Below are 11,385 nucleotides of genomic sequence, written 5' to 3' on the forward strand. Positions count from 1 at the left end.
GATTTTTTTTTTTAATGGTTGAACTGGATTGACTTTTGTCTTTTTTCAGCCAGATGTAACTATGTAATGCTGGCCAGTATGCTTTGGCTGAGTACAGTTTCAAGTAATGATAGTCAGCCAATGAAACAAGAAAGGCAATCAGATGATATTTTTTGCTGCAACACAGGCCCTATGGGGACGCTTTCTTTCATGGCGACGGATGAAAGGGTAGGTGCTACAAGAAATCTAAAATGTTTCTAGATAACAATAAAGGACTTCAAAGAAACAGAGCATTTTGGATAGGAAGGGCTTTATTAAAATATTCAACTGGGAATCTGTTCTATGAATCAGTTTAATGTCAATAAATTTGAAAGCATTTTACAGAGAATACCAGACCATTTGATTTAGTATCTCCCTAGCAGTCTAACATCCTTAAATCAGTCCCCTAAGAACTAGGAATATTTTTTTTTTGTTGTAAATAATGCAATTAACCGGCTAGTATGTTTTTGGACAAAACAAAAAAAAAACGCTCAGAGGAAGTGCATGCAAACACAAACTCATGCAGATAAGGGTTTTTTTCTGGAAGTAAATTAATCTCTTCATCCCAGTGTTAGCAACTAAGTACAAAATATGGTCAACTATTCGTAGTCAAATGACAATTACACTTAATTGAGCTTCTTGGACATCCCATTCCAAAATCATAAGCATTATTACGGATTTGCTCCTCTCGCCATTGGTCCAAGCTGGACCCATATAGCAATGCAGAAAAAGCCGTGCCTAAACATCAGCTTTAACAATACTGGAAATATCTGTACGTCATAGCCAGTCTTCATTCCTACATTGTACTGCACTGTGGAAGATCAGTCTTGGGTGGAATGACCCTTAAAAACATGACCCTCACAGGGAAACATCAGACAAGCAGCTCGCGTTGATGAATCCTCCGATGGTTGACAAGATAAGATTTCCGGGTGAAATACTTCCCGCATTCCGAACAGGAAAACAGCTTTTGACCACTGTGGATTTTCTCGTGGCTGACCAGACCTCTTTTGACTGTAAATCGCTTCCCACACTGCAAACACAAGTATGGCTTTTCTCCTGTGTGGATCCTAAAATGGTCAACCAGATGGGATTTCTGGGTAAAGGATCTTCCACACTCCGTACAAGAGAATGTCTTCTCGTTGGTGTGGATCCTCTGATGTCTGACCAGAGATACTTTATGTCCAAAACATATTCCGCAGTCAGGGCACGAGTGCCATTTATCATCAGTGTGGGATCTCAAGTGGCTGGTAAGGTGGGATTTGTGAGCATAACATCTTCCACAAACGGAACAGGAATATGGCTTCACGTCCAAGTGAACTTTTTCATGTCTAACGACGTGAGCTTTCTGTGTGAAGCATTTCCCGCACTCGGAACAGGCAAATTTTTTTGGACTTCTATGAGTGGGAAGGGAATGATGAGGAAAACACTGCCAAGGTGTAGAGGGATCAGAGGACAGCCCTGAGCTATACAGTACTGGGTCAAGATTGAGGGTGGTCAATCGTTCACTCATTTCTGGGGAACCTACTGCAATGTCATAATCTTCTATTTCACCATCTGAACAACTGATGGGGCAGTTCCTTGGTTTATTTCTGTCATATCGTCCACCTGGAGAAAAGAATTGGAGATACAAAAAGCACAGAGTCATGGTTTATTGAATTTCAGCCAACTTTTCTAAAAACAAAGCTATTTAAGCAGAAATGTGAGAAAGGACTGGTTGTTTCGGACTCTGATAGTACACAGCTCCATAGAACCATACATTCCTAGATTGTAAGCTCGAAAGAGTAGGACACTCGAACCCCTCGTGTTTTGTCTTGTTACTGTATTGTCTCATGTACTGTCCCCCACTAAAATGTACAGCGCTGAGCAAACCTTTTGGCGCTATATAATGTATAATAATAATAATAATAATAAAACACTACATAGCTCTGAAATTATATTACATTGAGGTGCACAAAGCTAGATCCACAATTACATGGTCAAGTTTGGTTTGGAGAAATCAGGAGCAATGCCCTCAAACCCTACTGAACATCTTTGGGACGACCTTGAACCCTAGCTCCTCCATCATCAGTACCTGACCTCAGAAATGTTCTTTTGCCTGAACAATGTGCACTGTCACAGTTAGCGCTCTCCCCCCTCCACTGGCCCGCATCTGGAATGACCCCCTGCTGTCTTTCGTCCTGCCGCGGCAGGACAAGAGGCGCGGCTCCTCTCACCTCTGCTACTATCTTATCCCCATCCGGCGAGGCTGGAGGGGACAAGATAGCGAGGTTCACATCTCTCTGCAGAGAGATGCGGACCTCCTGCAGAGATGTTCGGGACCACGGCATCAGGCTGACGCCGCACAATCCCTGCATCCGCAGCGCAGGCATGAGGAGTTCCCGCGCTTGCAGATGCCTCCGGACAAAGGCCGCGCGCACGAGAGCGAGACCCGTGTCCAGAGGGATGTGCCTCGTTGCCTAGCAATGGGGCACGCCGCCCACGGCCCGCCCACCATTGCCAGGACGACCGGGAAGCATCCTGCATCGGCTTAAAAGACCGATGCCGGGCTCCTCCCGTTCATCCTCTTCTGCTGCCAAGCCACCGAGGGATCCCAGCTGCGGCGGGACCCTCGTGACTAACTCTGCTTAAGACCCCAAGGATACGTGGGACCCCCGCAAGCCAACCCTGCCTGAGACCCCCAAGCTAAAGAGGGAGACCACAGCCACCCTGCCTGCAGACCCCAAGGATAGGGGGAGACCGCAGCCACTCAGCCTGAGCCCCCCCAAGGATAGGGGGGAGACCGCAGCCACTCAGCCTAAGACCCCCAAGGATAGGGGGAGACCACGGCCACCCAGCCTAAGACCCCCAAGGATAGGTGGAGACTGCAGCCACTCAGCCCAAGACCCCAAGGATAGGGGGAGGACACCAGCCACTACACAAGCCCCAAGCTAAAGGGTAGAACCACACCAGCTGCCCTTTACAGGCACCAGGGACTGCTTGAACTGTTTTGGTACTGCCCCTCTACCTCACTGTTGGATAACAAACTGCTGTAGAGACTTTAACTTTGCCCTTTGGGGCTGGACTACAAGTATTTTGGCCCTCTCCTTGCTATTTCCATACTGGGTCCTGTCCCACTCCCTGCAATCCCCCTATTGAGTGACTGACATTTGTCTCAATAAAGCTTTGTGTGTTTGCCATCCGCCGTGTGTGTTCTGTCCTGCCTATCCTCCGTCACATACACTTTTATAACCTTCTAGCTGCCAGCATCCTAACAACCAATGATATCATCAGTTGATAAGGAGGACGTTGGGTGTATGCACATCATCCTTGTTTGGCCCTCCCCTGCCCCTCTCTGTCAACACTGGCGTCACATTAGCAGAGTGAGGGGAAGAATAAATCACCTCTAACATTGGGTGTACTGGATGTGTGAAGAATAGGTTTTTACATTTTAGATTGGGGTGCCTTGAGATTGTGCAGAATTTTAAAGGGTGCCTCGACTGAAATAAGGTTGAGAAACACTGCCCTAGAGAGTGTGTATGAGGGGGAGACTGGTCATGTCTCTTGGCTGGTAACACACAATGACATGATGTGAGGAGGAGAGTGAGAATCTAATACAGGCTGATGGCTCCTTACCCCCCCCCACTGGGCACATACTATCCCCCCATTACTGTATACTGACAGAGGAGGGGGGAGAAGAAGAGATTGTTGTAGTAACGGAACAAGGAGAAACTCTTCTCTGGATTTAGTTTTCATTACTCACCTGTGCTGATCTGTACAGGGATTTCCTCTTCCTTACACGGCTCAAGACCACTCACATATATCTCATCTTCGTCTATGGGCTCGGCTTTAATAATCATCAGGTCTTCAGTCTGGATAAGGTCAAAAGGGTGTTAATAGCAAAATTTTACACTTAGGGGTCTAGTTAAAAAAAAAAATTAGTTGGACGAATGTCACAAGCATTCGCCCAGCCATCATGAATTCTGATCGTATGTCTTGAAGGTCATGCAAGAATGTAGAATGGTGCATCTGTGTACATACGCAGATGCAGGCTTGCTTGTAGCCTCACATCATGGGTTGCCACAAGCCAGGCATATGCACATGTACATGCATGCCTCTTGCTAATGTTGGAGCCAAATAGGCTATTTAAACTGGTCAGCTGTACATAGCTAGTGCCGTCTTGTCTACAGAGTTACCTCTCAATCTGTGACTTCATGGCTGACTACACGTTGCTGAATTAGCATGCTGACTCGGCTTGCCTGACTTTGCATCAGTCCTGAGTTTCTGTGCCATGATTACCACCAGCCTGTAGTCTCATAGACGATGCTTCTGGCTGCACCCCTGTCCTAGGCCACAGCCAACACATTAGTCCACTGATCTTGTGGTTTTCCCTCTCTGCTGCGATGTTCCTGCCTGATATTCCTGGGTCCAGTCTCCTGTCAGTCATCTCTTGAGGGGAAGCTACACAACATTGACCAGGCCAGATATGCCTGACTTCCTATACCGGACCCTGGAAAAAAATTACAAGACACTCGTGGCACTCCATTGCCTTGCTCCACCTTTTCACTTTGCCAGGGACCCTGAGCTGGAGGTGTAAGAAAGGCTGTCCTCATCTCCTCAGGCTCCTCCACCAGGTATGTGATTAATATGTTGATTTCTTATGATTGTCAGCTCCATATAGTGGCCATAATGGTTTTTTTTAAGAAATACCTTAATCAAGAAAATACCACTTTGTGGCTACTAGATTGAGCTGACAATTGTAGAAAATCAACATTTTGAGTAAAACATGGTTAAAATGGAGACTATGGCGCAAAACCAGGTCCCCTCATGCATTCTCCCTCTACAAATCTGCCTTCCTCACCTACACCTCCTCCCTCCACGCCGCCAAGCAGGCCTACTTTGTTAACCTGATTAACACCCTCTCCACCTGCCCTCGCCGACTCTTCTCCACCTTCAACTCCCTGCTCTCTCCCCCCCTCCTCCACTTAGTACCTCACTCACCGCCCACGAAATTGCCACTCATCTCCACAAAAAGATTGACGCAATCCGCAAGGACATAGTCAACTTGCAATCTACCTCCCCATCTAGCCTCCCCCCTTCCATCACCCCCTCATCTCTCCCCTCCTCTGACCTCGCAACGGCACTGCCCCCCACCACACCCAAGGCCCTGCCTACCGTAACCCCCCCATCACTGCACTCCTTCAGCCCTACTACCACTGAGGAAGTCAGCAGAGTCTTCTCAGAAGCCCGCTACCTGCCCCCTGGACCCTATCCCCTCTCAACTCCTCCGGTCACCCCCCTCTTCCCTCATCCGCTCCCTCACCCACATCTTTAATCTCTCCCTCTCTACTGGCGTCTTCCCCTCCCCCCTAAAACATGCGCACATCACCCCCATACTCAAAAAGCCCTCCCTGGACCCCACTGACCTCAACAACCTCAGACCAATTTCCCTGCTGCCACTCACTTCCAAGCTCCTTGAGCGCTTGGTCTTCGATCGCCTAAGCGCCCACCTGACTGACAGCAACCTCCTTGACCCACTACAGTCCGGCTTCCGTCCCCTACACTCCACCGAAACTGCCCTCCTCAAAATCACCAACGATCTACTAACCGCCAAAGCCAAAGGCGACTACTCTGTCCTCCTCCTCCTAGACCTCTCCGCGGCCTTTGAAACAGTCGACCACCCCCTCCTCCTTAATAAACTACTCTCCCTTGGCATCAGAGACACCGCTCTCTCCTGGTTCTCGTCCTATCTATCCCAACGCTCCTTCAGCGTTTCCTACAACGGTGCCACCTCCTCCTCACTCCCCCTCTCTGTTGGGGTCCCCCAGGGCTCTGTCCTTGGACCCCTTCTCTTCTCCATCTACACCTCCTCCCTTGGCAAACTCATACACTCCCACGGCTTCAATTACCACCTCTATGCCGATGATACTCAAATCTACCTATCCACCCCTCACCTCGCCCCCACATTCTCCGCCCGCATCACTCACCTCCTAAACGACATCTCTGACTGGATGTCGCTCCATTTCCTCAAACTCAACCTCTCCAAAACTTCTCATCTTCCCCCCAGCCCGCGCCACCCCCCCCCCATCCTTTCCATCACTACCAACAACACCACCATCAATCCCGCCCAGCAAGCCAAAGTCCTTGGCGTCATTCTGGACTCAAACCTTTCCTTTCAACCTCATATCAAATCTCTCACAAACACATGCAGACTCCACCTCCGCAATATCACCAAGATACGCTCCTTCCTTACCCCAGACACCACTAAACTACTAGTACACTCCCTGATTATCTCACGCCTGGACTACTGCAACTCCCTCCTCACCGGCCTACCCCAGTGCAGGCTCTCCCCGCTTCAGACCATCCTGAACTCAGCGGCCAGACTCATCCACCTCACCAGCCGCTCCACCTCTGCCACCCCCCTCTGCCTCTCCCTCCACTGGCTCCCCATTGCCCAACGCATTAAATTTAAATTGCTCACCCTGACCTATAAGGCCATTCACAACACTGCCCCTAACTACCTCACCGACCTGATTCCCAGGTACCACCCTACCCGTACCCTTCGCTCTTCACAGGACCTCCTTCTATCTTGCTCCCTGGTCTCCTCCTCCCACGCACGACTGCAAGACTTCTCCAGGTCCTCCCCCATCCTCTGGAACTCACTACCCCAATCCATCAGACTGTCACCTTCCCTCCTCACCTTCAGGCGCTCCCTGAAAACCCACCTCTTCAGGGAAGCCTACCCCACCCTCACCTAACAGCCGCTGCCCTTCCCTCCTCCTACCACTCCATCCCCCACAGCCGTTTCCTCCTGTGCCTCTACCCCCTCCCTCCTAGATTGTACGCTCGAAAGAGTAGGGCCCTCTAACCCCTCGTGTGCTGTTTGATGTTACTGTTCTGTTTCATGTATTGTCCCCCCTCTATTGTACAGCGCTGAGCAAACCCTTTGGCGCTATATAAACTCGATAAATAAATAAATAATAATAAATAAAATGTGTCATGGCTTGGCAAATGCTTGTGACATTCATCCAACATAGATGTCAATTGTTATAAATAGACCCCTTAGACAAAACAGTATAATAATCACTAATCGGGAAGGCTTTAGCTCAGTAATACACCAGATTTCAATTGGCTCCAACCTCAAAATCCGCAGAGACCGTGGGATATTCTTGATTCAAGTTATCACTTAGATCTTCAGCTTCATCTACCTGATCCTCCTGTGGGATCTCCTGATGTTCCTGTGTGGAGTCCTGGGAATTCAGAGGACGGGGACATCTCTCTGGTGGGTTCCCATTACTGGATCCATCTGTAGAAAACACACACACTGACTGAATACATTGTTTCTATGTCTTTATATCAGAGGATGTGTGTATCTAGGTGGACCCGCAATACAAGAAATGAAAGTCTACTCTTACCCGGTGATGTGAGGGATGGCCGGTTCTCCATCATGACGTCCTTGTAGAGATCCTTGTGTCCTTCTATATACTCCCACTCCTCTATTGTTTCTATGACTGGATATCAGAGGATGTGTGTATCTAGGTGGACCCTCAATACAAGAAATTAAAGTCTCCTCTTACCCGGTGATGTGAGGGAGGGCCGTTTCTCCATCATGACGTCCTTGTAGAGATCCTTGTGTCCTTCTAAGTACTCCCACTCCTCCATGGAGAAATAGACAGTGACATCCTGACACCTTATAGGAACCTGACACACACAATGATATAGTCACCATTCAGACACATCCCTTGTCTGTTACTGGAGAATGTCCCAGAAATCCCAGCACCGCTCACCTCTCCCGTCAGCAGCTCAATGATCTCGCTGGTGACTTCTTTGACCTTCTTGTTCTTCTGTCTTAGGGAGTGAGATGGAGGCTGTATAATGGGGTTTTGAGTCTTCATTAGGTTGGAAGCCACCAAGCCATCCGATAACTTGAAAGCTATATAATTCTATATGCAATTAAAAAAACAACCAGGTTTAAATCATTAGAGATAAGAGTGATATCATGTGATCCTCCCAGAATCCTCCTCACCTCTCCGGTCAGAAGGTAGATGATCTCCAGGGTGAGGTTTAATATTCTCTCTGTTATCTTGTTCCTTTCCTTCTCCATCCTCTGCGGATAAGTCATGATTGGGAAAAAGGATTCTGGTTCTTTGGAAATTGACTTATTGCAAGGAGATGCACTTACATTCATTTAAAAAAGAGAATTTCAAAGTCGAACTCCAGGCAGACCTAAAAAGCCACCATTGAAACCAATCAAGAATACTTTAAAAGATCGTTAAATGTATTTTTACATAGAACTAGCACAGTCACAGGATGGTGGGAGGTCCTAGACCAATCTGTATTGGTGAACTGCAATGCTGTCTGCAGAGGGGGGTCTTAGGCCTTGATTATGCTGTTTGTGAGGGGTGCCTCAGAATCACACAATTGCTGTTTCTAATTGAGAATCCATATGGCTCTATATGAGTTAGAAGGGGAGGGTCATGTCCCTCCTCTAAAATAATTAGCTATGCATGTTATCTATAGTCCTGCAGATTCCCTAACCTCCCACAATGCTTCCAGGCTCCCATAGTGCCACCCTACCTGCCATCATGACCCACAGTGCCCCTCAGCCTTTTACTGTGCCCCCAGACGACTAAGAATCTTCAGTTCCAACAGTACTTGCCAACCTCCAACAGTGACCCCTAGCTTGCTACAAAGCCTCCAGCACCCCCCCCCCCCATAGTGCCCCAGGCAGTCTCCCACAATGCCCGGACATAGCTCCCTCAAGCCTCTTCCAGAGACTCAATCTCTCACGATTGACCCAGCTCCATCCAGAAACCTCATCCCCTACAGGGCCACCAAGTCTGCTGCAAAGTCCCCTAGCCCCCTCCAAAACCTCCATCCAGAGCCTTCCAGAATGTCAATATATATTTTTTAATTCCCATACTTTTATTGTGCGAGTATTTTATTTACTGTTGGGTCATGGAAGGTTTTGGAAGAATTTACAGGGCCTTGGTCTCAATAAGGTTGAGAACCACCTTCTCAATCTCAACCTACTCAAAGCTTCTCAATCTCAACCTACTCTAAACTTCTCAATCTCAACCTACTCAAAGCTTCTCAATCTCAACCTACTCTAAACTTCTCAATCTCAACCTACTCAAAGCTTCTCAATCTCAACCTACTCAAAGCTTCTTAATCTCAACCTACTCTAAACTTCTCAATCTCAACCTACTCAAAGCTTCTCAATCTCAACCTACTCAAAGCTTCTCAATCTCAACCTACTCAAAGCTTCTCAATCTCAACCTACTAAAAGCTTCTCAATCTGAACCTTCTCAAAGCTTCTCAATCTCAACCTACTCGTAGCTTCTCAATCTCAACCTTCTCAAAGGGAAGGAGGCATTTGTAGTTCAAATCAGGGGGACAATTTAGAGTGATATCCAAGGCTCCCTCTATAGATAAAAAAGAGTATGTGTTGTCTCCTTAGGATAGGATAGGAAGCGTGTTATTCACCAGAAAATAATAGAAAAAAAAAAAGCTGAGAAAAGGTAATGAAAAACCCTCCCCAACCTCTAAAGACTGCAATAAATTACATTTTTGTTCTTGAATTTAGAATGCATTATTCCTGCCTCCCTGTGCATCCAATAATAGGAATAATATGTCTAGTATATATATTTTATAGAAAAAGAATACAATATTACTGCACATCTTAATTAATAATATAATGCAAGCTATGCTATACCCCTCCCCCATGGCTCCTTGCCTCTTTGCTACACCGCTTATATAAATAAAAAATACAAAATATAGTAGTAGTAATAGAATAGAATAGCATACATAATGATAATAATATCATAGCAAAATAAGACTAGAACAAAAAGACATCACTACCTTGTCAGAGTGCAGCCAGATCCCACCTACATCCTATAAGCTGCTGAGAAAGACAACTGGGCTACAACAACATGGCTGCCTCCTTCCAGGCATGACATCCAACCTACAGCATCCACAAAAATCACTTTCTTTGATCTATTGAGCAAAAGGAAGATGACTCCAAACTCAATATTCACAAAATTCTTCCTGCTGCACTATAAAAAAAAAATCTGCTCATCATGTTAAGTGGTTGGGCTAAAAGAAAATGGCCACCATTCTTGACTTTAAGGACACATTTCATGCACTAATATATGCCAGTGTTGACAGATCTCTGTGACGTTCAGAAAGCAAACACTAGAGGAGGGAATGGGACTGAAGCAAACACTAGAGGAAGAAATAGGATTGAAGAAACTGTCCTCAAAGATGGGGCTGGCCATTTTGTTGAAGACCAGAGAAGTAGTTTGGGAGCAGTACTTGTGGTGGCAGAGTTTGGATAATAATAAGGTCCTTTAATTATGGGAGGAGGAAGAGAGAAGGGGTCCCAGCTCTCTATGTGGTCTGGCTGGGGGAACCATGTGATATTGTAAGCAAGGTCACTGTATGGATATATGTACATGCTGGCCAGTGGCCGGCTATAGAGAGAACACACTTCGGTATCTCCATTTTTATATGTTCTTTAGATATTATTTGTTCTAATTTATTAAAGGCAAAAACATTTAAATAGATGACCTGACTGAGGATGGAGGTGCGGAGTCACATAACAGAGAGGATATTAAACCTCACGCTGGAGATCATCTACCTGATGACCGGAGAGGTGAGGAGGATTTTGGGAGGTCACATGACGTCGCTCTTATCTGTATTGTTAAAACACATACCTGGCCGGAGAGGTGAGGAGGATTCTGGGAGGTCACATGACATCGCTCCTATCTCAATTAAACACAGACCTGACCGGAGAGGTGAGGAGGATTCTGGGAGGTCACATGACATCGCTCCTATCTCTGTTAATAAAACACAGACCTGACCGGAGAGGTGAGGAGTATTCTGGGAAGTCACATGACATCGCTCCTATCTCTATTAATTAAACAGATCTGACCGGAGAGGTGAGGAGGATTCTGGGAGGTCACATGACATCGCTCCTATCTCTATTAATAAAACACAGACCTGACCGGACAGGTGAGGAGGATTCTGGGAGGTCACATGACATCGCTCCTATCTCTATTAATAAAACACAGACCTGACCGGAGAGGTGAGGAGGATTCCGGGAAGTCACATGACATCACTCCCATCTCTATTAATAAAACACAGACCTGACCGGAAAGGTGAGGAGAATTCTGGGAGGTCACATGACATCGCTCCTGTCACAGTGTGCCTTCACCCTCCTCCCCCCTTGCCGCGTCCGCATCCTACACAGCCTCGGGAGCCAGGCTGTGCAGGATGGGGGGAGGGGACCCCCCGCCAGGAGACCCCAGCGGCAGGCCGCCAAGGTGTCTCCACGTGCCCCTGGCGGGCACAGCATGGGCATGAGGCGTTCCCGCGCTCTGCGCCCGCCAG

The 11,385-nt window shown here is 47.3% G+C and overlaps 1 protein-coding gene across 3 annotated transcripts; it reads right to left on the reverse strand.

Annotated features, from left to right (window-relative positions):
* Positions 1-272: 272 nt before the first annotated feature.
* Positions 273-9,899, reverse strand: LOC149466260 (gastrula zinc finger protein XlCGF66.1-like). 3 transcript variants are annotated; one of them, XM_089672968.1, is made up of 7 exons: positions 9,856-9,899; positions 8,021-8,220; positions 7,782-7,927; positions 7,572-7,695; positions 7,134-7,300; positions 3,758-3,866; positions 273-1,623 (listed from the first exon to the last, which is right to left on the reverse strand). In XM_089672968.1, the coding sequence occupies exons 3-7, from the start codon at positions 7,887-7,889 to the stop codon at positions 890-892; spliced, it is 1,242 nt and encodes a 413-aa protein (XP_089529094.1). In that variant the 5' UTR covers positions 7,890-7,927; positions 8,021-8,220; positions 9,856-9,899; the 3' UTR covers positions 273-889. The 3 variants fall into 3 exon arrangements, with proteins under 3 accessions (XP_089529094.1, XP_089529093.1, XP_089529092.1); XM_089672967.1 differs by having other exon boundaries at positions 7,203-7,300; positions 7,782-7,937; XM_089672966.1 differs by having other exon boundaries at positions 7,782-7,937.
* Between the last annotated feature and the right edge of the window lie 1,486 nt (positions 9,900-11,385).

Source organism: Staurois parvus, unplaced genomic scaffold (genome assembly GCF_062004578.1).
Source record: "Staurois parvus isolate SC_StPar_1 unplaced genomic scaffold, SC_StPar_1.0 ptg000132l, whole genome shotgun sequence".
Taxonomy (NCBI): Eukaryota; Metazoa; Chordata; class Amphibia; order Anura; family Ranidae; genus Staurois; species Staurois parvus.

Coding starts and splice junctions, on each gene's coding strand:
- LOC149466260 (XM_089672966.1), bottom strand. CDS start 8,182: ATGAATGTAAGTGCATCTCCTTGCAATAAGTCAATTTCCAAAGAACCA. Junction 3,867..7,133: donor CGGTCTCTGCGGATTTTGAG/GTTGGAGCCAAT, acceptor GACCTTATCCAG/ACTGAAGACCTGATGATTAT. Junction 1,624..3,757: donor CCCTGTACAGATCAGCACAG/GTGAGTAATGAA, acceptor TCTTTTCTCCAG/GTGGACGATATGACAGAAAT.